Raw genomic sequence first — 25824 nt, 5'->3', positions numbered from 1 at the left:
AACTAGTAATATTATGATTCTACTATTCAAATCAAAAATGTTTTCTTGATAGCAGCACCAAGAGTAGCTGTCAGCATCTTTAATGATATCACTGTCCTGTTTAGGTGACCTTTAAAATGAGTGATCATACATAAAATGAAGTAGTCATAGTGTAACAATATCTAGCTTTGTTTTGGAATGATTCTTTTAAAAAATGAATTGGAAATGTCGCATTTAAGCCCCTTTTCCATTAGTACCTACTTGGATCAACTCACCATGGTTCGCCACGGTTTTCCATTAGGTCCTGATACTACCTGGTATCAGGTACTTCTTTTAGCACCTGCTTGGCTGGGATTCGGAGCAATCTGAGCAGGTAATAAAATGTGACATCGTCACACTGCATGCCACTGACTGGCTGTTCAGTCGCGTCTCTTGAGAGCATCAAAATCAAAAGTGACATTTTTGAAACGTGACAACAGAATAAATAATGTTAGTAATCCCTATCATAAATCTGATAAACTCATTATAAATTTAGAAAAGCATCTATGTACACAAGAACACCATGTACAGACCACACATAAAAATTTATTTTATTTAGTGTATTAACAAATCGTATTATACATTTTATAGACAGTGTTTTTGTAACTTTTGCTTCACAAACAACAGCATTATAAAAATAAGAGCACATGTAACATATATTGTGAACATGATACATTGTTTGTCAGCAAATCCGGAGTAATACAGCATTTATTTATTCACTTTGTTTATGGCAATGACTATTTTCTTACAAAAATGTGAAGTAGAGCTTAAAAAAATGAGTGATTTTATCATGATATGAAAAGCAAAAAGAACACAGTGCCCATAATTTTCCAGCCAAAGAAGGAGGACTGTGATATTAAAACAATTACTTATGGTGGGCTTTTTTTTAGAAAGCAAATGTAGCGAGGAACATGCTGATTTTGAAATGAAATGAGTGAGGTGACTACATTGCTTGGGTAATATTTTATCAGCAAAAGCCTTTTCTTTACGTATGTGAGCAATTCAGATTTGTGCAATCTACAAACATCAGCACGCTGGCAAAATATCAGTGATGGCAAATATTGAAATTCATATTAATAACTATTAAAGTTATTTTTTCATCAGGAGAGAAAAAAAACTCAAACAATGAGGCAAGTATGGTGAAATCCTCCTTATTTCTAAGACGTAATACAAATTTATACCAAAAGCTGACATAAGAATCTCAAATGCACTCTTGAGACCCATGACAACAAATAACATGTCCCTCAAATGTCCCTTGCACTGCTCCAGAATTGCTCTTAACTATCGTCAGAGTTGTGTGGTGACTGCTCTTCCATCTGTGCGCCTGGCCACCTGCCCACTTCTTAGCTACATAATTTGGTTGTTTCGTATTCCATCGAGTTTGGCTGCTTGGCACTGAAAGTCTGCAACGCTGCCTGGATCCTGGCAACATCTGTAGTGGACAGTTTGAGCCGGTGCCGCAGCAGACAGGAGAACAGGTCCAGTGGCTGAGCTCCTGGTGGGGAAAGCCTGTTGACCCGATCCCGGATCTCCAGCAGCTGCAGCAGGGCTGAGTCCTGCGATCCCTGAGTATATGGGTAGTCCAGCTGTAAAATCAAGTCCTGGATCGCTTCCGGGTCAAAGTGCATACTATAGCCGTACACCTGGATGCTGTTGATCTTCATGTAGCCTAGATTTCGTCCCGATTCCAGGTACTCCAAGGGTTCATAATATACAGTTCCATTCCCGTTACTTGAGGTGCCCCTGATCCGGCTCCGTAGATAAAAATGCACTGTCTCAAAAAATGTTTTCCACTTGTTGCCTAAAGTCAGAGTCCAATTATAACAGTCATAAGGAAGGTCTAATTTAGTCCTCTCCCAGTCTGGATAGTTCTTCTGCTCAATGGGCATGATCCAGCTCTCTGAGTGGCTCCCGCCAAACGGATTGATATAAACAGACAGCATGGGGTCCAGAGTAATGTTCTTGGTAAGGCAGATCTGTAGAGACATCCCCAGGAGCATGTGGACATGGTTTGACTTGTATTTGTTACTTTTCAGTGTCAGCAGCATTCTCTTTCTCCACGATGGGTCAAACCAATTATTCAGCCTGACGTCATTGCTTACAAAGATGCCGTGAATGCTGATGCGGTTGTCACGTTTCTGGAGAAGATAGCGCAGCTCCATGTCCTGCAGGTCAGTCTCAAAGCCTATGTAGTGGTCAGTGGAGTCTGGCACTTCGTTGCGGCACACACCCTGGCTCAGCATATAACCCTGGTTGCAGGTGGCGCAGCGGGAGCGATTCTCATAGGAGCATGACGCACAGGAGGTGCCCTCCCCCACTGTGCATGGAATCAAGCCCTGGCAGGGAGGATGCTCATAAGGGCAGGAGCAGCTCCGGGTTTCCTCCAGGTAAGAGCCGATGTGATTGTTTTCACTGCAGTACATGATGGAGAGGATGTAGTTCAGCCAGTAGCTAAAGGGCCTGCGACAGAGACGGAGCAGTGGGTAAGATTCATTGTTGATGCAGAGTACATAACACAAGAATCACATGGCTTCAAACATTAATCTCATTGTTTCTAAACCAAACAACAAAAAAATCTATATTTTGATGACAAACTCAATGCTCCTCTGTATGGAGAAAACCTGTGAGCCACTTAGTTTGATAGTGATCATCATGTATGCTTTTCATCAATGTGAAGTCTCACAATCCCATTTACTGTCTTCGCTCACATCTCTTTTCCCTTTCGGGTCATTATGCTTACATCAGGTGCTTTCTCTTTCGTTGGGTGTTGAGTTTCTACTTTATTGTCAAATATAATATTTATAAAATGCTCCTGATTGTTCACATTAGGTAAGCTGAGTAATTATTAGATGGTCATATAACTTTGAGTAATTTCACATTTCATTAAGAATAAACACTGTATTTTAATTTTTAAGAATTATAGTGCATACTTTCTTTCTTTGTGGAAGCTGTTACATTGTAAAATCTATAAACAAAAACAGAGATGACTCAGCATAGAAAAAGCGTTTTTCCTCACATATACTTAAAAAATATAAACAATAAAAAAACTCTTGCATGTATTTCTTTTCAGATTTTTGCCTATAAATAAGAGATGCAGTGGATATAGATGGGAAGTTGAACAATAAATATGTGGGCATGAAATGAAAATATGGCAATGGATATAGCAGTTATGCGGTACTTCACAATTATGAAGCCATGAAATGTAAATGTCAAAGTCCCTCTGTCTTCTCCTGCTCTATATGATTCGTTAATGACACATGAAAATATGTTAAATGTAATTTAGAGCAACCAACTCTTGCACTGTAAGGAGTAAAACTGAGTCATTACTTTAACTAACAGATTGAAACTATGAGTTTCATATGCATGGTTAAGTGCTTTCTGAAGAAACACAGCTAAGTTAAATTTTGTCTGCTTCCTGACTAGACCCTGTAGGGGAGGGAAGGTGCATTATGGGGGAGATCAACAGTCATTGCTTGTTCTGTATCACATCATAATCTCAAGAGACCAATGCCTGCTACGCAAGTCCCACATTTAAGCGATTCATTCAAATCCTTCAATGTTTTCATGAAATCCCTGTAGAAAAGATTTCCTGTCCACTTATCCAGTCTAAAACGCATCCTACTATAGATCGATCACTTGTCGTTTCACTACAAATATGCAAGGTCAAAAAAGATGAGTTAGAAATACACCCATTTTATATTTAGTGCTAAGAAAACGAGCTAATTGGGTAATTGGAAAGTCTCCCTCTGTAAAATAAGCTAATGCTAATTACGTTACAATTTTTATGTTGTTTACTTTGGGCAGAGCTGAAAATACTAAAAAGATACACTCTTGTTAAAAGCATAAACAACCAAAGCAACCACAAATGGTAATCAAAACATAGCTTCGGCTTTGGCATCACACAAAATTTCCTATAAAACAAAATTAGGTTTAATAAGAGGCTGATAAAGATCACATTAGGAAAATACATCATTTATTTAAGTTGGAAACGTGCAGAGTCTAGTCTAGCCCTATGTACATCTAGAACCATACATATAGTATAGGATTAGCAAAATGCTCTAGTTATTCCAAGCCACAAACTATATCGGTGAAGCAATATACCGAAATTGTTTCTGAATGAAAGAGCAGATGGAATGCATGACAAGAACATAATGTGGTAAATTAGTCTGTCGCTTGCTATGTTCCACATCTGTCAGATTTTTTAATCCACTTTTGTTCTTTAGCAGAGTGGCTGTTCTGTTGCTGTAGCCGTGTGCAGCTGGTAAATTAATTTAAGGGAAACAAAAGTGCATGTATAAGTAATTTACATCTAAAAAACATAATTTTGAAGGGAAAAGTACCATTTGTTCAAACAGTTGTTAGACTAAAGAAATTAAACTGCACTGTGTGTGTGCTGGTGAGTGTGTGTATCACTGGGAATTTGATCCCATGATAAACAGTAGCGTTAGCCCTGCATCAGACTGGCCAGGCTGTAGCCCCTCTCTCGCCCTGGGATAGCTGGGATAGGCTCTAGACCCCCTGCGACAATGATAAGGATAAGCAGAAGAGGATGGACAGATAGATGAATAAATGTTAGATGTAATTCCTAAATCAGGCTTTTTTACCCTTTTCCACAAATTATTTTAGCTTCTCAATGTTTAATACATTGACTGGAAAAGCATTTGCTATATTCCTATATCGACACAAATACTATGAAAGTATAGTATTTGTGTCATATATTTACTGCAACAAATAAATGCAGTAAATATATGCAAAACATTTTTGAAGAACATTTTGATATTTTGGATATGAAGCAATTGATTATAAAAAAGATGCTATAATACATGTAATATTCTACTGAGTCAATTTTTAAACCAGCTATCAAACTGGATACGATCGAGTTTGAACTTACACAACATATTTAAATGGATTTCGTCTACACAGTCCTGCGTCTCTAGATTCTAGTTGGGCTGGAAAAATACACACAAATGGTGAAGCTAAGCAAAGTGATGATAAGGGTGAAACTGTGTACTAAACAGCTGGATAAACTAACATACTGCTGCTGCAGACTTCACAGTTACAGGAAAAAAATGGAAATAAATGATTGTGAGTTCACTTGTATTGTCAGTTCTGTGCAAAAAGCAATATATTCAAATGTGTTTTTTCCACTTTAATTGAGAAAACAATTATTTAAAAAGAAACATGGCTTAGAACACCTTCCAGTGGTAAAAATAACTAAATATATAAACTTGTGATTGCGTTTTCTTTTCTTTTCCTTTCTTTTTGTTTTCCAGCTCTATAATTTGTTCCCTCCAGTGTACTGTACTTTTACTCACTAATGATGCATATCTTAGGAAAAAATAATTATCATGCAGAGCTAAAGTCTATAGAAGGCTTCTGGTGTTTCTTAGTTTCGAGACCATTTTTTTGTTCTTCTTTTATAAGTGCTTTGAACCGGCAAGCCCCCTCTAGTATTCCAGCATCACAGTGAGCGCAGTCAGTGTGATGTGGAGAAAAACAGAAAGGAGCAAAAGACTTTTTCTTTTTCCTCAAATCAAATTTTAAATCTGGTGACATTTTGTCAAAAGATAGTCGATGTAATGCGTTAACAGTCTTAACGGCACCCAGCTTGTCTGAAACTCATCAGCGAGAGTCAGTTGTGCATATCTCACCTCCAGAGTGGAGACTGTGCACAGCAAGAGAGAGGAAGCTGTCTCGCCATCATAAGCACATTTTGTCAGCAGGACATGTAAACTGTCATGGAGACGCAGTGTGCAGTATGGGCAAAAGAGAAGCCGGGTGTTCACTCTGCAATCTGTTCATTGTCTGTCAGTTCATTTCACACAGATCAATGCCACAAACGAACTTTCTCCTTCTGCCACAGAGTACATTTTGACTAGTGAAGAAAACTTCTCCTCTGCACTAGATACACTTCATTTTTTCCATTACAAGCCACATTTATTTACTTTGGAAGCACAGAAAAAGCAGCCTATCAGTTGTTTTTGTGCAGCTCCATCACGGCTGCCCTGACACCTCTTGTATTCATGGAAAAAAATAAAAGGAAAAAAAAAATACTGTACATAGTTCCAAAGACTGCACTAGAAAGTTACAAAAGAAACTCCAAATGGATTTACAATGTAACAGCCTACATTTTTTTTTATGTTTGCTTTGTCTTCATCTCACAAAGACTGTGAAGCTTTGGAACATGAATAATGGCTACAGAGATGTACAAATATTCCATATGAAAAACAAATCCTCTGTGAGCTGGGCCATTAGTACAGGGCGGTATGATATGTAAGGTAAATGAGGATAAAATCTTTGTATATTCTTGCTACATATATATATATATATAACTATTCACTATTACATTGACAAAGGGCAGTACATTCTTCTGCTGTCTGAAGCATCATTGTAATTTAGCTGTTTGCAAGCTTTTATACACAGATGGGAACATTTACTAAACCTGTCACCATTTTCCATCAGGAATGAACATTTTGCATCTCTTTAATTTTTTTGCACAGCACAGATATTACTAAGAATATAGCTGTAAATGACCTCGGTCGCACCTAATTTGCATAAATTGCTACTAAGGAACATCTGATTCTGCAGCATTATGATGCTATATGAGGAAACGGTGCTTAGGACTGGAGCTGAAAGCCATTAAAAATCAAGTTAATATGATATGAGGGACCATCTGGAAACAGAAATGCAAAATCATGCGAAAAAATAACCATTTGTCGTTGTATTGAATCTTTTGTAGTATGACTAGTGCAGGACTGAGAGCTCAGCCACAATGATTTTGACCAATCTTTTAATCTGCCTTTATCGCTCTTATACATTTCCCCTTAAATATCAGAAATACACTTTTCCCTATAGCGATGGTCAATCTATAATGGTAATAACCTGAATACATTTCTATTCCCTTATAAGATCGTTGCAAATAAGTGTCAGTATAGCTCATTTGGTTGTATAGAAAACCCATATTCTAAAGGGGAGCAGTACCTTGAGTTTGAGTCTGCAAATAAAATTTGGATTCCCTAAATATACTACTTCAGGTGAACTAAACAATTTTTGTGTTCTATTTTTAGGAAATAAAACCTTTTCTTTACCTTGCTTAAAAATGTAAGCAAACACAACTGTGCTTGCAGCAACTCCGAATTTAACACTGCATATATGTACAGTGCTGTGAAAAGGTATTTGCCCTCTTCTTGATCTCTTAGTTTTTTGCATATTTGTTACACTTCAATGTAAAATAGTAATTGCCCCCTAAACCTAATAGCTGCTTGCGTCACCCTTTGTAGCAAGAACTATATCCAAGCTTTTGCAATAACTGGCAATGAGTCTTTTACATCACCACTTTGCTTTGTAGAATTGCTTTAATTCAGGCTCATTGGAGAGCTGAATTAAACAGCCTGTCTAAGGTGATGCTAAATCAGCTCAATCTGATTTAAGCACAGACCTTAACAGGCCACTGCAAAATATTCATTTGGGATTTTTTTAACCATCCAGGTGGAGTTGCTGGAGTCTTTCGGCTCATTGTCCATAACCCAAGTGTCCCTGAGCTTAAGGTCATGAACTGACAGACGGGCATTCTTTTTTTTAGATTTTTCTAGTAGAATTCATGGTTGCATCCATTTCAGTCATCAAGCCATCCATTTCAAGTTGTCCAGCTGCTGAAACCGCAAAGCAGCCCAGACCATCATACTACCACAACCATGTTTGACTGATGGTGTGATCTTTCTATGATGCTATGTTTGTTTTTGCCAGATGTAACAGGACTCAAACCTTGCAAAGTTTCACTCTTGCCTTGTCACTCCATAGAATATTGTCCTAAAACTCTTGGGGATCATTGATATGGTTTTTGACAAATGTGAGATGAGCCTTTGTGTCCTTTAAGGTCAGCAGTGGTCTTTGGAAATCTCCCATGGTTGCACTCCTGGAGTAATTTTAGTAGCCACTCCTGGGAATGTTCACCAATTTTCAGTTTTCTCCATTTTCTCAATGGCTCTCCATTGTGGTTCACTGGAATCTCAAAACCTTAGAAATGGTTTTGTAACCCTATTCGTAAATGTCAATGACTTTGTTTTTCATCTGTTCTTGAGCTTCTTCAGACGCCAGTATAACGTATTTCTACAGGTTGATTTTTTAGGGATTTCTTAATTTAGTGTGTCTGGCAGTAATCAGGTCTGCATGTGGCTAATAAAATAGAACCCAGCTTTCCAAAAAATGTGATGAATTCAGGTGGGTTTGGAAAGCATTTTCTCCTTAATAAATGAAATCTCCATTTAAAAAAACTGCAAGTAAGAAATCAGGTATGAGCCAAATACATGACTTACAACACTGTATGTTCCCATAGATTTTATAGGTAAATATGTACAGTTTGAATGAACAGAGATATATTCCCTCATTATAGAGGAAATGAAGGTGGGGGCAATTGGAGATTCGAGCTCTATATTTATTTTAAAAAAAAAAATCACATTGCAGAGGATGAATATTTGGTTTCTCACCTGAAATAGCTCCTAAAATAAACCTGGATACTTCAGCTGCACTGACATAATTACATTTCTTTTTCATAAGCTTTTGTTGCAGACTATAGCTAAACTTTGTGGAGAAAAACACAAAAATAGATGGAATGATCAACAGAAGATCCACGGCAGATTTTCTTTAGTATATGATTTCATTGCAGTCAAGTTAACCAACAGGAAAAATGGCCCAAACTTTGCATATTCCTTTGAAACACTGCAAACTTTAATTTCACAGGAGGATAACTTTGATTTCCTGAATGTAAAGGAGACCCGGACTGGGAGTGCAGCCAAGTCATCAGGTGTGACACTATAGCTCACTTCAGTGAGACCTCGGTTGAATATCAAAGTGCTAATGTATTGTGTGTATTATTAGCATAATGCCTAGTTCAGGGGATAACAAAGCACTGCGCACAGAGCGGGCTGAGGAAAATAAATGAGCACTGCTGTTTGCAACGTGCTTGAAAGGACTTGCAATGTGGCTGCAGGCTTTGGAATTTTTGCTTATTTTTTCACACTCATGCGCGCAAACACACGGCCTAACACATCTGTATCCACAGAAAGGTCAGCAGGAATACTTATATTTCTCACCTCTCTCTCAGCATAATAATTTTGGGCTGAGTTTGACACCTTTTGCTGAGGGTGAAGAGCTTGTTGATAATGCGTCGTGCTTTGCTCAGGAGCTGCTGGGTGCTGAGCTCCAGCTGTTTGTAGCGCTGGAGAATGGTCGGCTCCGATTTCCAGAAATATTGAATGGCCGATGCGTTCAGAGCATAGAATGTAGGAAGCCTTCGAACAAAGTTCTGGAACTCATCTGAAAGACAGAGGACAGGCAAGATAGTTTAGTCTGTGTTGGAAAGAAGTGGATGGTTCCTGTCTGACTTTGCCTAACTGACCTGAATGCTTTCTCACTATATTTGGCTAATTTAGTCAAGCCAAAATGAGAAAATCAGTTTGCAGAGTCCATGTAGACTGAAGAGCTGTGGGGCAAACTGGAAGTGATATTGTTTGAAGCATAGGCTAATAGAAAAAGGCAGAGCTAAATACGGTGATGGGGTAAGATTCATTAATGAATAGCATACAGATTTTCTGCAGCAAGTCTGTCAGGGGGAAATCAGGATGGGCCTGGAGCACAGAGGATAACATCTGTCAGCCCTTCAGAAATGCTGTTTGCCTCGTGTGCTAACAGATTACATTTCAATAACAATATCATCACAATCATGATTGGATGTATGGAAAATCGAAAACATGCTCACTTCTGATTAGAAAAAGACCGTGCTGTTTGTCTGGTTAATAAAGCATCAATTTGGGAAACCAATTAAGCCCCAACGCCTTCCCTGCTGATTATGCAAAAAGCTTTACATGTTCCTGTGAAATTCATAAGCTGAGTGTTTTCTATGACCTGTATTTTGAAAACTAAAGAAAAATCACATGGTGCTGCCGCCACCACTATTTTTTTTCTTTCTTCTAATCACAGATTTAGCAGATTGTGTGATATATTAATTTGTCTTAACTAAAATTAGTTTAAAAGATAAGACTATTACTGGTGTCCAATGAGATGACATAATCCAAGAACGAGTCTGTCTTTTAAAACATCCCATGCGTGTCTTCGTCGTAATAACCATCACTGTGATTTACATTTTGAATAACAACAGGATTCTGCGTCAGAGAAGAATAAGAATATATCTCAGCTTATATAAATATTTTAGCATTGCGCTTAACTTATTGAAACATTAAAACATCAGTCATGCAAACATAAAAACAAGCTTAGTAGCAAAATGCAAATCTGACAAGACAAAGCAAGTTTAAGTGACACTGGCTGTTAAAGGATGTCATGTAAAAATAAAAATACATCCCAAAAAGACTGGCTAATGTTAAAACAACGAAAATACGATTCTGTCAGATCATTGTCCAGTTATAGAAAAAAAGGAGAAAAAAAAACCATAATCCATAAAAGTAGCATAAGAAAATAATTTTTCATTCAGGAGAATATTGTTTGTTACATGTTTCAGTATGTGTGAAATATATACAACAGTGCTGTCAGCGTTAACGCGACAAATCTCCGTTAGCGAGTTAACACGGATCGCCCCGTGCATGGGGCTGCACGGCACTAACGCTTTAACGAGCTAACCGCGCTAACGCATTGACACATTGTGCAGCCCCACGCACGCACCGATCCGCGTTAATTCTCTAACAGAGATTTGCTGCGTTATTGCGGTTATGGTGTTAACATCATTTTAACTAGATTAACGCTGATAGCACTAATATATAATATTAATGTAGACTGGCTATGCACACACTGTATAGAAGGATTACTATAAATATTATATTTCCCAATAAATTTAAATTTCCCAACTATTTAACTAGTACGATTTATTATTCTGGAAGACCAAAGGGGTTTAAGTGGTTGACTATGAAAATTAAAAACCAGGGTAATATAAATGTGTTCAGTCTGAAAAAAATAACTGTGGGAGTGGCTCAATAGCCACGTGTTTAGCTATTACATTGATACAGATGCCTCTAGCATTGAGTGGCTGGTTCTTTACTGCATCTGATTCCCCCTCCTCACATTTCCTGCCTCCTTCCACTGTCTAATAAAATGCCCAAAAGTGATTTAAAAAAAAGGAGCAGTAAATTGCTGATCCTTCAGCCAAATTATCAAGATTACACATCGTGCAGCTGCAATCTTTTTTGTCTCTAGTATCCAACTAAAGTCTAACCTTTCCAATAAAGAGTTAATATTACTCACTTTTATTAAGGCCTACAAGTACCTGTGTTATAGATATATTGTGAGGATACAATAAGTAATCAATACTCAGACTATCATTCTTGCTTTTATTTTCTCTTCGTTACAATATTGCAATGGCATTTTATGGGAACCGAGAAAAGTGAACCTATTACTCCATTTTATAGAGTCCACGACCCTATACAGGTTGCCCATTACCCATAGAGCTGATTTTAACATTTTACTTATTAGTTTTAAAGTCCTTCATGCCCTGGCCCCATAATAAACAGTACTATAAGTATTGAGCCATTCCTCCTTTCTCTATTTCTTGCTAGAAATGTAGTGAAATGTGCAACCATACATGAAGATACAATATATCCGGTAAAAAAATATTATTTCTTTAAGTAGTCCTCAGAGATAGCTGTAGAGGATTCTTGAAGAACATTCCAAAGCTCTTCTCTGGATGTTGGCTTCCTCCTGCTCACATGATAACAACAGTTTGAACCAAAGACTTCAAACTTGGATTCAAGTTTGAAATCTTTTTCAAGATACTCTGCAAGACTTTGCCACTGATTCTCAGTCCATGTTCTTGTGTAATCTGGGATACCTCAGACCCCTTTTCCCCATTTCCCTTCCTTCAAAATGGCTTCTTGTGAAATCGTCTAAGTTGCCCAACAAGAAAACTGAAGGGGAGGCTGGAATGGCACCAAAACCTCTGAACAGGTGGATGTAATTGTCAGGTATATTGCCCTGACAGTGTGAGCAGCTGTTAGACAGCACAAAACCCAACGTGAACATCCGTTGACCCATTTGGTGCACTCTATGCAGGATTTTGTATTGTATTAATTGTAGATTGGGGTTTCTAGTCATTTTAACAGAGAGTTTTCCTGCATATTTTACTTTGCAGTATTCAGTAATTTGGGGGGTTTGAGATTGAGGAATTGTACCACACTTAATGGTGTTTGTAATTTGACTTGATAAGGCTTGAATTTCTTTTTTTATTATATATTTAATTTGTTGATATTCTAAAAATCTATTCTCGTTATTCCCATGTTGTAAAACGAATCTGTCAAATAGAATAGTCTAGTCTTTCAAATAGATGTGCCAAGTATTTAATTCCTTTGAAGTTTATCATATTGTTGTTTTGTAGGATATTAGGGTTGTTCCAGATGGGTGTACATTTACATGGGATTAGTGAAGACTCATTTTTAGAAATTCTTGACAGCCATCCTTCCATTGATGGAAACAATTTATGGTACCTAATGTACCTGATGATGTAGTTTTAAATTTGTTCTCTATCTTGTATCTATCTGTTGGCACAACATTGGTTTATCCCTTGAGTTAAATTTTTAAATGATTAATCGGTCTGTGTCATGTGAGTTAATAATTTAAAAAAACAAAATGGTCAGGTACAAGGACTAGTCTTGAAAATGAGTGAAAAAGCAGCAAATATCCAAAGAAAAACTTTGAAAGACCTTCAGAAAGCTTGAAGAACTATGTTTCACTATGTCAAAATTAAAAGAAGTCTGGCTCCTTGGAAGCAAATGATAGGCCATGAGCTCACAGTACTACACACTGTACTACTTGCACAGTAATAGCTCAGCCTCAAATCCTCAGGCAGAAACCTGTTAAACATTTCTATGTCAGTCTTAAACACAAAATGCAATCGAGCATTTGCTCTTAGGACTCCTTGTTAGTGGAATGGTCTGGCTCGCTTTGTCAGTGTCTTCTTTTAAATCACAGATCAAGACTCACTTCTGTTGCAGTGCTTTTTGTATTTTTTTTTATTTTTGACATTACTGGCATACTTCCATCTTATTTCTATTCATGTTCATTCCTTACAATGGACTCACATTGTATCTTGTTCTTATTTTGACATTGAACCTTGAGTTTTGACCTGTTTCAGTGGATATGTAAATTGTTTTTGTATTTTCTTTCCAGTAAGTTTGCTGACCCTGTGTTTCTGGGAGGAGTAGCAGATTTGACTTCAAAAATGGGCAAAACAATAGGTACATTCACTTATTATTATTATTGATTATTTTATACTGTCATTTGGCTCATTAAGTAGGAAACATATAGAATATAGGTGTACTTTCAGGCTAAAAAACAACACTGATTAATTTAATATAGTTAACATCATGGCAAAATCATAATGTTGAATAACCATGAGAAGGTGGGAATGGCAAGTAACTTCTTAACTACACTATTATTTTATCACCAAGACAACAATACCTCATCCCTGGAAACTTGCGCTCTAATGACCATTATTATCTTGTCAGCTGCTGAACCCAGGAAGGTAACGGCATTTTCCTTTTGTACAATTTTAAAAATAGAAAACACTGTCAGATTTTCAGGAACACAAGTACAGACACAGCGTGGGTCTTATCAAAAATAACACAAGGAGGCTGAAGGGTAACGACGCGTGTAAAGAGGCTTATTTGGCAGGGTTTTCTTAAATTACTTAATTATGAGGTTATAATTAATAACTTATGCGTCTTAGTAGTCCGGCAACTTTAAGCATGTATTTGACTTACTGCAACATATTGCAGTTTATTTAGACTAAAGCCTCTTGGATCTCTCTTGGATATGAAGTGCACTCTCTTATTTATGCTCCCCTGAGTCTAGTTTTCACACTGTTTCAATGCTCTGTTATGACTATGGTTTGTCTTAGCCAAACACTGAGATAGGATACTGATCCAGGTATAAAAAATATGATGTCTTAATTATTAAACAGTTACCACTTAGTGGGTGGTGGGACTTAAAACAAATCATGTCCACCATCCTCTGATGGTAGGAAGCTCATTTAACAATAAGAGTTATGATTATTAATCTCTCTGCTGCTGGTGCGAGTTGTCCTCTATTAGATTGACTATACAAGTAGATCCTCAGGGGTTTCAAGGAAACTTATTTTTCATTATTTAATACAGCAGTGTAACTGCAGTTCTCTGGGCACCTTGCTGCTTAAGTCATTGCCAACTGCGCACTAATCAAGTTGCCCTTAGTACAGAAGCATGTAGCCGGTAATAACACACAGCCAGCTAGGTGCACTGAAAACAGCTTAAGGCAGAGCTGGAAATGAGTGAAACAGCAAGATGCCCTTAGAGCCTGTGGATGCAGCACAGTTTTAATAATGACAGGGGAACATGGATGCAGAGCTATGCTGCAAGATACAGTAAAATTCAAGACTGAGGAAAGAAGAGTTTGACATAATGGTCAACGGGTACATTAGTGGAAAAAAATGCAAAAGCTAATGAGACATTGGTTAAAACAACTGCAACATCATTGCTAGTGCTCTTACAAAGCTATTAAATTGTATTCTGCAAACAGATTAGAGCAACTGTATTGTGTTTCAAAAGGCATGACAGCTCCTACCGCAGTGAAGAGCTTACTTCTGACTGAATCACTGTTGACCCAGTAATATTGCTGTAATTGCTCCTCTTTCATGTACTGGACTTTGTAAATCATCCATGCATTTTTTTCCTAAAGACGGGTTCAAAGGTCACAAAAGAGTTATTAATCTGAATGCTCGAAAAGTGGTTCGATTTTCACCAGAGAAATTTTATTAATTTCATTATTTTGCTGTTTCTACTACGTCAGCTATTTACTTAATACCTCTTGCTGTATTAGGCCACTAAGACAAGTGTTACTGATCAATAATCAGTGCTGCTTTACGGCAGGATTGGATTTATAAGATTTTTACATCAACACAGTGAAGTAAGGTACCTTCATTTCATTCATTTGTTAAGAGCCTTAACGTAGCTGATATTTAATTGTTTTAGAATACCTCCTCAAAACATCCTTTGTTTTACAGAAATCACACATCTTTTAATATTAATGATCCTCATACTTTGTAAGTCACAGAAAATTGAACATATCATTAAATCATCGAGGCCATGAAGTCAAGCTCAGCCGCAATCCAGGAAGATCAGCTGCTCTAATAGAAGTCCACATCAGCTGATGGATGGGTAGCTTTTACTCTTTTACACATCCATCTCGCAAATCTTATACAGTGATTGCCATTTGTGTACCCATGTTCATCCATAGAAAGGCAGGGAGGTTCCACCCATGCTGCTAGATAGATATTACTGCAGACAATAGTTATCTGCAGATAATGCAAATAATCTTCTTACTGAATGTAAATCAAAGACAATTAATGTAAGCTGTTGCATGCAAGAATTCCAAATAATACTAAATAAAAGGTGTGTGCTGATATGTACAACTGACAATTTGTTATGATCAGGAAATGGTTTAATAGTTTATTTCCCTCAAAAACCCTGAAAACAGATAAAAACAATAAAATTAAAACATGTGCAGAACAGGGAAAAAATCTGTTGTGTCTAAGTAAGTTAAATGAACAGGGCTTCTTAGTTGTTCTCATAACCATGTGTGTTTGCAAGAAGCTGCAAACACATGGGTCCAAAAAGTATTACACTGTGTAATGTTGAATTGCTATTGCATAGATTGGATGTAATAGTCCCTTTTTCAAAGATCGTCAGTTTGATTTTTCCATCAGTGCCTCCAACAACAGGGTGCTATTTGCAGTCAGTGAGAGGGTCATTTAAAATGGCATAAATAAATAAATAAATACAAATAATAAAACACTGACCTGACTCTTCAAATTCTTGGTTAGCCATGTTCCAGGAATCTCGGATTTGCAGCAAACTAGCTTCCATAGCCCTCAGATCCACCTCGGGGCAATTACACTGTGGATAGTCGACGGCACACTGGCACCAGCAGTCGTTGTTTCGGCACACAAACTGGCCCTCCTCATTACAGCCAATGTAGCTAAGAGCTGCTTGCACAAACCTGGCCCTCAGATACTCTGGCAGAATGGCCTGGAGGCCTAAGGCAAGGACAAAAACAGGGCACAAACATGGAAATGTCACATGGATGAATGAAGTGGGAGCTGTAAGCACTTTAGCTACTGCAAAAATTGTGTTTAGATAGCTTTTCTATGGTAGATCTGTAAATCACCGAAGACCAGCTCTCATTTTCTTTCTTTTTTTTGTCTTCCATGCTTGACATACACTTGGCATCAGATGCAATATGCTGAGATTCACTTTAAGTTTTAGTTTTACTGTGTAGTTCTGCTACTTTTGTTCTGAATCATTACTGCCCAGGATTCACTTCAGAAGTCTGCAAGCAATGCATGGCTAAAAAAGAAAAAAAAAAAAAGCAAAAGAGTGATTGAAGCTAAATTCATTCTGACACTCTCGTGTTGCAGTTATAGGCCTGCCAGAGAACAGACACTGTGACAATTCCATCAGAAATTGGGGGAGTTCAATTATGGATGGCCAACCTTGCAAATGAATCTTGTTTTCAGGGCTCTGAACCAAAACGGAGCTGACAGAGTCGAGGTTGTCATAGTTACTGCATCCAAGAGGACCCGTCCTTGTTTCGGTCACCTAAAGGGAGGAAAACAGAGGGGCATAACAGCAATTCATACTGTGAAAGTAACTCTCTAATGGCATTAAATATACAAACACATACAGAGAGTGAGCTATGACAAAGGAGGATGGAAGCGAACGCAGATCATGCAGAATAAGATTAACAGTCATTCCCTCTACATCTCCTCTTCTGAGAAACACTAAATATATTACAGATTATTTAGACTTCTCCATTGAGCAAATCATATTTAGGATAATGACTCTGTGAGCCAGTGAGCTGGAAATTAAGTTGTGATCGGGTCCGCAGCGTAAGGCGTAATGAGTAAGTTGGGGTGTCATCTGTCAAATTCATCTCTACATTATGTTTACCCAGTATAATACCCACTGACACCAATAACATGCTAAAATGCATTGTAAGCCCGTGTAAGCATGTCATCTTCAATTATACACCTGAGGGTTTGTGTAATTGCTTCGTTCAAACTTTTACAGGAGGCATGCAATATTGTTCCAAGACTACGTAGGTTGAAATATGATGAGAGGATTGGCAGCATACTCATCGCGGTAAACAGTGAAGCCATTTTTCAGACTCGATGATGACAGATTCATTTTTACATGTTAATGTTTTACTGCAAAATGACGGATACAAATACACATTAGATCAGATGCAGTCGGAGGAATGATTTGGTAATCCCATAAATCCTCACAACAGTTCTATTTCTGACGAAACTAAGCAGCACACCAGAGGCTCTGTGCGACTGCAGGAACACAGGAGCACTTTGAAGTGAATCAGCTTCCTCGCATGTTCGTGCTAACACGCTTGCCAGGTATAATGTTCAACCGTTTCATTTTTGCATGCTAACAGTTGCTAATTAGCGCTAAAAACAAAAGATCATTAGCTTTCCAGATATATGATTCATGGTGTAGTCACATAATAAAATCCTGTGGTGTACCTCACCATAGAACAGACAGTATTTAACATAGACAAACACACAATAAATAAATATAAGCAACAGAGCATTTTTTATACAATAAGATATGTAACAGGCAAACAATTTTTAAAAAATATTTTAAAGTGCAGTTGTCTGCGGCATGTCCTCAGCTCTTTTAAGGCATGACTGGTGGTTTTTGTTTTTAAACTCCTTTACCTTCTTCCAGATGGCAGAGAGACAAACGGGGCCCCGCAAGAGACATGGGAGAAAAAAAAATTACAATGAACTTTTGCGACATCCCGAGTTTGTTTTGTGAGATCTCGCAAAACAAACTCGAGATCTCGCAAAACAAACTCGAGATCTCGCAAAACTAACTCGGGATCTCGCAAAACTTTTGCGAGGTCTCACAAAAGTTGAATTCCAACAATGGCGGCAGCTACTTAGTTGTAATATTACTCTTTCTAGGTCACAAAATAAACTTGTAAGATATTTTGAGGCGTGAATGTAGTGGTGTAAATGTCAAATATCTGCTTACAAGACATCACATATTTGCAAAAGTGCTGCGACGTTTTTGGAGATCTGACACCCACCATCTCGAAGCTAACAGGAGGTCGAGACCTACTACAGGAGGAGGAACACTGCTCTCCCGGCACATCATGCCTCGACCCCCTGGTCGGCTTCGAGCTGGCGGCCTCCGAAGAATGCGGCTAAAAGTTTTGCGAGATCCCAAGTTTGTTTTGCGAGATCTCGCAAAAGTCCGTCTTAATTTTTTTTCCTCCCATGTCCCTTCCGGGGCTCCGTAACAAACAGTTAATTTACTGGAAGGGTTAAGTTTGCAGCAATGCAGCTGGCCTTCTCCTGAACACGGTCAGCATACACCGAGTCTAGGTTTAAGAGAGAACTACCCACAATCCCATGTGCTGTTTTTCACTCCCTGGTCCAAGTCCTTCTTGTCCTATTTTGTGTAGCTGTCATTTGCTTAGTGTCATAATGGTGGTAAATTAATACATATCTGGGATCAAAATATATTTACTTTGTATGTGTATTTCATCATCAACACGAACATTAAAATGGTGTGACAAAATGATGAGGCAATTAGAACTAAGAGCAAGTGTGACTGACTGAATATAAACGCATAGTATAAAGCCATATTGGACTGGCTTCATTTTACACTGGCTCTTATGGTAGGCTCTTAGTCTAAATGATGTTCTATATGACTGTTTGTCATTATGTCCCAGAAGGTGATGGAATTATAGTTCTAAAGAAATCTCATTTGTGACAGGCACATCTGTGACATACATTTTAAAGATACAGTTAAGGAACTGACTAACTACCGTACAACCTGGGAAAAAGCACTGAATTTGTACAAAATCTGCACAATTTTGGAAAACTAACCAGGGTGAGAGCCATAATCTTTTCCAAAGATATTGCTGCTTGCTTGTTTGGCTGAACCATCTAGATTTTCCACTAATTTAGCATTTGTCTATATCTAAAATCATTAATTATTTTAGTCATTAGTGCTCAAAACCCAGTGGCATGTCACGGCAAATCCCCTGTTTTCGATGTTTTCTGTGGTGACAAACAGCTTTCGAGCTGTGTGGTGTTTCTAAATTTTCTGTCTTTGAGGCAAACAGATAACACAAAGAAGAAACAGAAACATGGAAACCGTAAACCACTGAAACGTTAATCAAACTAGTTATTCTTATTTAGGTTTCTTTTAAAATCAGTGACACACAAGACAATACTTGGTCATAGGTGTATAATGTGAGATTAACACAGTGTAACAAGCTTATTTTTGGCAACTTTTAGTCCACCTGTGGAGGCGCAGAAAACATAACTATACTTCTGGCAGTGGGTGTGTTTGCTTCAATCATGACCAATCAAGCACCCCATTTTTCAGTCGCTCGAAACAAGCGCAGTTGGCTGTGATGGTAGTCTGACAATTTGGTGACTGAGAGAAGAGAGTGGGGCAGGCTTCACAACGAAAAACTTTACCCAGAGGAAATTGATGTGGCTGTGTGGGAGGTGTAAAGTCTTGATGAAAGAATAAATTACAACTCGAGCAGGCTACTGACAGTTTGAGGAGATTACATTACTGCAGCTTGAGGGAAGTAACAGACTCGGTTTGCACAAGTTTCTCTTTCCCTGAGAGAACTCTTAGATAAGTCATGGAAACAGTTCAGTGACATGAAGCGAGACGCCAAACAAGTTGGCAGAAGTTGTTGATTTGGCACGGACAGCAGGTCATTTACCAGCTCGTTTATAGAGGAAACGGCAGCCTTACCCACATGCCATGCTTCATTATGCGATTATTATTTCTGTACATCTGACAATCTGTTATGTTATTTTCGCATATCTGACAATGTCCCACAGTTATAAAGATTACAAAAAGCTAGTGCAAGAAATTCAAGTGAAGTTAATATTAAAACGCTACGGCAGACAAACATCACTGGAAACAAGATATGTTCATGAATTGTGAGCGTGGGAAGCGCCAGCTGGAGGAGTTTGTTTTACACACCTGCTCCAAGTCAGGTTAATTGACTCAACAGAAAAGGTCCAAGCAAGTGGGAGTAGGAAAGGAAAAAGCTATGAAAATTCACTAACATATAGACAAGTATGTGCAGGCTTTTCCTCGAAAACCGAGCGTCTATTGGAGAAGAGATGTGTGCATGACAAATGTGCTGCATGCAGTCACTATTGGTTTTCACACAATGTTAAACAGTGAGTCCTGTGTGTAAGTATTGTCCAGATTTTCTGAAATCTCCTGTTTGTTTGAATAAACAGTATGTGTTGTAATCATCACCGCATGCTTTTGTCCGAGCTGCAGACCCAACTCAAGTGATCTTACAGTTTGCTTGGTAAATTCACAAAAACGGCACCTGTTATTTGTACTCGAAGCTTTTCGCTTATCGCATCAAATCGGCGGTATAGGGGGAAAAAAAAGAAAAAGCAAAGCTGATTCTATAACAGATGTGAAACTGATGAATGTGCGATGCTAATGCAGCATTTAGGAAAACTAGAACCAAGAAATAAATGACAACAAATCTAACAGAGTGTAGAAGATTAGATAATGTTTCTTGCGCTGCATCTGTTGCTTGCTTGTATGAACAAGTCGGGTGAACCTGTCTTTGCCCTGTTTTTTCATTAATCTCCTCCTGTGTGTCAGGAGGAAATGATTCTCTGGGACAAATGAAGCTTTTGAAGTCATTTAGGCAGATAACTGATCCACAGCTCCACTCGAGCTGAATGTGTTTATTTCTATTACCGGTTGGGTGATCTATTAAAACTCTGCTTATTCTCTACTTTACAACAAATTCTCCATTTCTTTGTCACTCTAAATTAAAATGTTGTAATTTAATGAATGCTTCACTGAATATCATAAGAAAAAGAGAGCAAGACAAAAAGCAAACAATTTTTACAGCGACTGCTTCAATTTTCTAGCACCATTAGGCCATTCCTTGCTGTTAATCATAAATTGATGCATTAAGGTGCGTTGAAGAGAAATTGGTTTTAAAATACAGCGACTGAGTGCAAGAATGTGTGGCAGAGTGATTACACTAATAGTATTCCTCTTTGTGCACTGAACAGGGTGACCATCCAAAGCGAGTGTAGTCACTGCTGGCTTTCTCACCGTCCATTTGAAGAAGGTTGTCTTGACATTTTGGCTTAAAACCTTTTCTGTCCTTTGGAAATAAAAGGTTATTTTTAAAAATGGGTTTTGACTCAAATAATCATTTGCACTGTAACGCACCACTCCACAGTTGGAATGTAAATCTTTTCAGAGGCTTTCTTCTTATGTGCTCAGTCCATTATAATGAAAATTGCAATACAAATTGGTGAAAACAGGGAGAAGCTGTTGCTATTCAGCGTAAAAAGCCAGAAAATGGCATAGGTCAGCATGCAGCGAAAGCAAACTTACATGACCTACAACCTTACATTTGACTCAAAAGAGTCAAGTACACAACTTAATAAATGTCTCAAGCCAGCTAAATTAAGTACAAAATCTGAACAAACTGAGAGGTGTTACAGTTCAGAGATTTTTACACAAGATGTGATCCAATGTGGAACTCTGCATAAATAGAACATCACTTCAGGCACATGTCAATGCTTTTTAAGGTTATAGTATGTCCTTTAAGGCAGTAAAATGACACATGGAAAGGTTAGGTTCTACGTCAGGGTTAGGGCATCATTCTTGGAGGTGAAATAACAACATTATAAAAATGTGCAGTAAAAAGCCACAAAACGGCTTGCAGTGTTATTCATAATACTAGGTTGTGTGGTGATAAAGACACGCTGAACTCTAAACAGATTCTTTCTCGAAAAGCCCATTTATATGGAGTGAATGTTAAATCTGCTGAAGAAGATGTGTTAAAACTTGAGCGTGAGAAAAGTTGGGGAACGAGAGAACAACTTTTGATAGGGGTGTAAAAAAAACTATTCCAAGGAGCCTTGAAACATGCAAACTATATCCAAGTCCCTCCAAAATACCAGATTTGTGCTGACAAAACAGTCACCCATTTCTCCTGTCCTTTTGAGCTTATATAGTTTGTGAGCAATCTCAGCTCAATCATTGTTGACAAAAGCTTAATTTAGCGCATGTGTATATGCATGCAGGATCCACAGGCACCAAAGATAAGCTGACAACCTGAAGGGAAATCCATCTCTGTCGCTGTCACTCGTGAATTATTGCCAAAAACCATGACGCTGTCTTCTTTTAATAATTTCCCAAGAGTCCAATAAAAGTAACTCCATCTCCTTGCCAGATTAATGACGGCAACTGTGGTATCCAGCCAGGAGGAAAAGGAAGACTTTTGCCGCTGTGGGCAGAAAAGTTGTCTCTTTTGACATCTGCTTTTGACAACTACAAGGTCAATGAATAACACAGAGTGCAAAGAGACGTGCAGAGGAATAATGGCTGGGAGCTCTATATCTGCTGTATGCATGCACACATTGTATCAATACCCCATAAAATAAAAACCTTACTGAGCAAGTATTTTTCAATTTACAAAAAATATAGTCTATTGCTTATTAAAAAAATCACAATTTTCATTCTCCAGGACAGGGAGACAGCAGTAAAGCATTGGAGAGAGATGGACTTCCATTCTTCTTTTTGTTATGGATGCCTTAATGCTATTAATTAAAATCCAAGCAGCCTATATAGTGACATACAAATTAATTTATAACACAGACAGATGTCCAACTTAAAGTGGAAAATTGACCAAATGCAAATCTAAAGATGGCTTTTCTATGCATAGCAATGAGGCCATCTGCAAAAGGAACCCAGTGGAGCAGAGCATGTGTGCACAGTCAGCCTTCCCTATTAGAAAGCAACCCAAAAATGAAAAAAAAAAGTTTTTTGCTAAAGGAGTCAAGACTTTTTTTTTTAAAACTGTGATCAGTAAAAGCCACGGATCCGTTGGCGGGGGAATTATTAATGCACCATAATTGTATACAAGATAACTGTGCTGACTATGTTTGAATAACTAACAGCTGCATTTAATGGAACATTTAATTGCGCTTAAAGGCTTTTGTAGAATAAGCACTTTGTGACGCTCATACATGCTGTGGACGTGACACTTTTGACTATACCCTCCAGGCTTACCTTTTGATTAACTTATTACAAGCCTAGTACTCATTTAGAATTCACTAAACCTAAAACCATATTTAAAAAAATATTGGTTCATAAGACAAGTATTTTTAATCACAATTTTTAAAAGATCAAGATCTAAACTTTGCTGAAACAGGCATCACCATAACACGATCATTGTAACAAAGTCCCATAGATTTCCGATAAAGATTTGATAACTGAAATGAAAGCCTTTTGTATTCTCTGGATGGCAACAATGAACAATACAAATATAATGAGCATGAAAATTAAAAAACAAACAAAAAAAAAAAAACACAAAAATGCCTTCTATAATAAAACCTGAAAAAATATATTGGCTAAAATAATCAACCTACTGTTAAAGCAAATATGGCACATGAAAATATTCCACTCTAGAATTAATAGATAAATCCTGTTAAAATGATCCATTAAGTTGTTATTACTGAATATTTAAATTACTGTCTCCCTCCCACATTACATTCCTCTTTCTACCGCTTTGCACATAGTTCATGAACTATCAACCTTTTTTGAGCTGGTTGGTGAAAAACAATGGTCCAATTTTTGCTGAATACGAATCTACAAAAAGGGGTTTAAAAGCTAGGAATACCATGACGATAACCTCAGCATAATTTACCATGAACAATTAACTGACCTCAAGCTAAAACTCTGCCAGTGAACCTGACACTTCCCCATGCCAACGTCAAGATTGCTCTGCCTATTTCCTTTTGAGTTAACCTACAAGCAAATATAAGTGGGCTACTTAAAATACTTTAGCCAGCAGACAGTCTTGTTGCTACACACCACTCTGCAACCCTCTTCCAGTCTAAGTTTCCACCATTCATTTTTGTTTCTTTCTCCCCTTGACTTTACTGGCTTAAAAAAAAAATATTTCATGTTCTTTGACATGGAAGAGCAGGGTTGTGTTCTCCAATCATAGGCTATACAAGTGGCTGGCAGGTGTGGGAACAGAAACATTCTGGCAAATATGAATTAGTAGAGATGAAATAACAATCCTACTTTGACTAAAGAGGTTCTAAAAGAAGTGTTACTAGTACAGTGCTATGTGGCTACTATAAGCTGCATCTATGCAGAGGTGCTCTTATTTCCACCCACAGTCCAGCTGGGTATATGTTGGGTTAATTTTGGCTTCTAATTTAGCTTTAGGTGTTGATTGAACATGAACGGTTGTCTGTCTTTCTGAGTTGGTCATGTAATAGACTCTAGTTTAACGCTGAAACCTAGCTGGATGAGCGACTGAGAAAAATTGAGTGCTCTGGAAGTCTACTAAAAGAATGAATACCTCTTTTTCCAAAGATAATCTCATATTTAGAGTCTCTAAAATTTCCAACAGGCATTTAACAAAACTGAGATCTGAAATGCTGTTTTTAACTCATTTTATTTTTATCATTCAGTGAGCTTTTTTACCCACACATTTGTTGTGGTACCTCACTTGTTTGTTTGCGTTTTTCCTTTAATTTGTCTCTATAGTCAAGCAAAGCAGGCATTCCCCAGTGACCCCTGAAGGCATCCTCCTCAGCTTCTTCTTACACTCTTGTCTGTAAAATATGTAGGTCTGCTGCTGCCACACACATTCGTTCAGGGGAAACACTGCTGCTTGTAAAGTTAACATTGCTCCCCTCTGAGATGGCACAGTGGCCCAACACACAAGTGCGCCATTTTGACTTTTGGAGCAGGTGAGAGCCAGAGCCAGGATTTGGCATCGTAACTGGACTAAGCACAGCACAGCTGCTTGTTTTCCTCAGTTTTCACAGTGGAGGAAGATAGATGGTGAATCTCACGTCTCCCACTGGAAAGGTTGTGTACACACAGAGTAAAGGACACCTCAATTTCTCCCTCTAGTTCAAATCTGTTTTATTTGGTAGAGCAGCAGTGAAGCTGTTTCACTGCAACCAGATAAACATGATAGCAGAAAAGAAGAAAACAGAGCAAATTCAATAAGATTATTCAACAGGAAGCACATGAAATCAAACAAATCTGACCAACCTCAAAATCAGCTCTCTTTTTTGTTAACGTAAAAAAACATAAAAGTATAATCAATAAAGGCACTCAAAATGTTACCACAATAAAATGAATATAATGCTTATCACCTTTTGTGACGCTGACCCTGCAAGCATGACAAATGGAAGCTGTTTGATTAGTGTGATACTTTCAAAGTATTATCTAAAATGTGTGAACATCAGTATTATCTCTCTATTTCACACTCTCTGACAAGTAAAATGGAAACTTATTGACTGAGAATAATGACTATAAAAGCCTGGGACTAAAATACTAATAATCAGAACACTGAAGGGTACCAATGCTTATTTCTATTATGCTCCATCACAGATATTAAACTGATGCAGTTTCCAATAATAAATATGCTCAAAATCAGTTATAGAAAACCAAATGCATAGAACAAATTTACATTTTGTTTTTTTGCAACACCTCGAGTGGAATTAAATTTTTAGCTCCAGGTATTTTTTTTGCAGCACTTTATTGATTTAAACACAAACTCACAGTCTTATGTAGATATTTGATGCACTTACATTACTTACGCTTTTATTTTAATATTCTGGAAAAACACTTTTTAACCCACCCATATGTTCATACATACGGAGCCCCGCAAGGGACATGGGAGGAAAAAAAATTAAGACGACTT

The 25824-nt window shown here is 37.8% G+C and overlaps 1 protein-coding gene across 3 annotated transcripts in view; it reads right to left on the bottom strand.

Moving 5' to 3' along the window:
* Positions 1–557: 557 nt before the first annotated feature.
* Positions 558–25824, bottom strand: part of LOC102196389 (BMP/retinoic acid-inducible neural-specific protein 3-like) — a 62888-nt gene continuing 37621 nt past the window's right edge. For 2 of the 3 annotated variants that reach the window (XM_005745056.1, XM_005745057.1), the window contains 4 exons: positions 16544–16649; positions 15851–16087; positions 9111–9333; positions 558–2478 (listed from right to left, as the gene is read on the bottom strand). In XM_005745056.1, coding sequence (XP_005745113.1) covers positions 1362–2478; positions 9111–9333; positions 15851–16087; positions 16544–16649 — 1683 coding nt within the window. In that variant the 3' untranslated portion in view covers positions 558–1361. The remainder of the gene's footprint in view (positions 2479–9110; positions 9334–15850; positions 16088–16543; positions 16650–25824) is intronic. The other variant, XM_005745058.1, reaches the window with a different exon arrangement.

The sequence above is a fragment of the Pundamilia nyererei genome, unplaced genomic scaffold (assembly GCF_000239375.1).
Source record: "Pundamilia nyererei isolate P.nyererei 1_Seehausen unplaced genomic scaffold, PunNye1.0 scaffold00153, whole genome shotgun sequence".
Classification (NCBI taxonomy): domain Eukaryota; kingdom Metazoa; phylum Chordata; class Actinopteri; order Cichliformes; family Cichlidae; genus Pundamilia; species Pundamilia nyererei.
The sequence above is the reverse complement of the archived record's forward strand: the minus strand, read 5'-3'. Positions and strand labels throughout refer to the sequence as shown.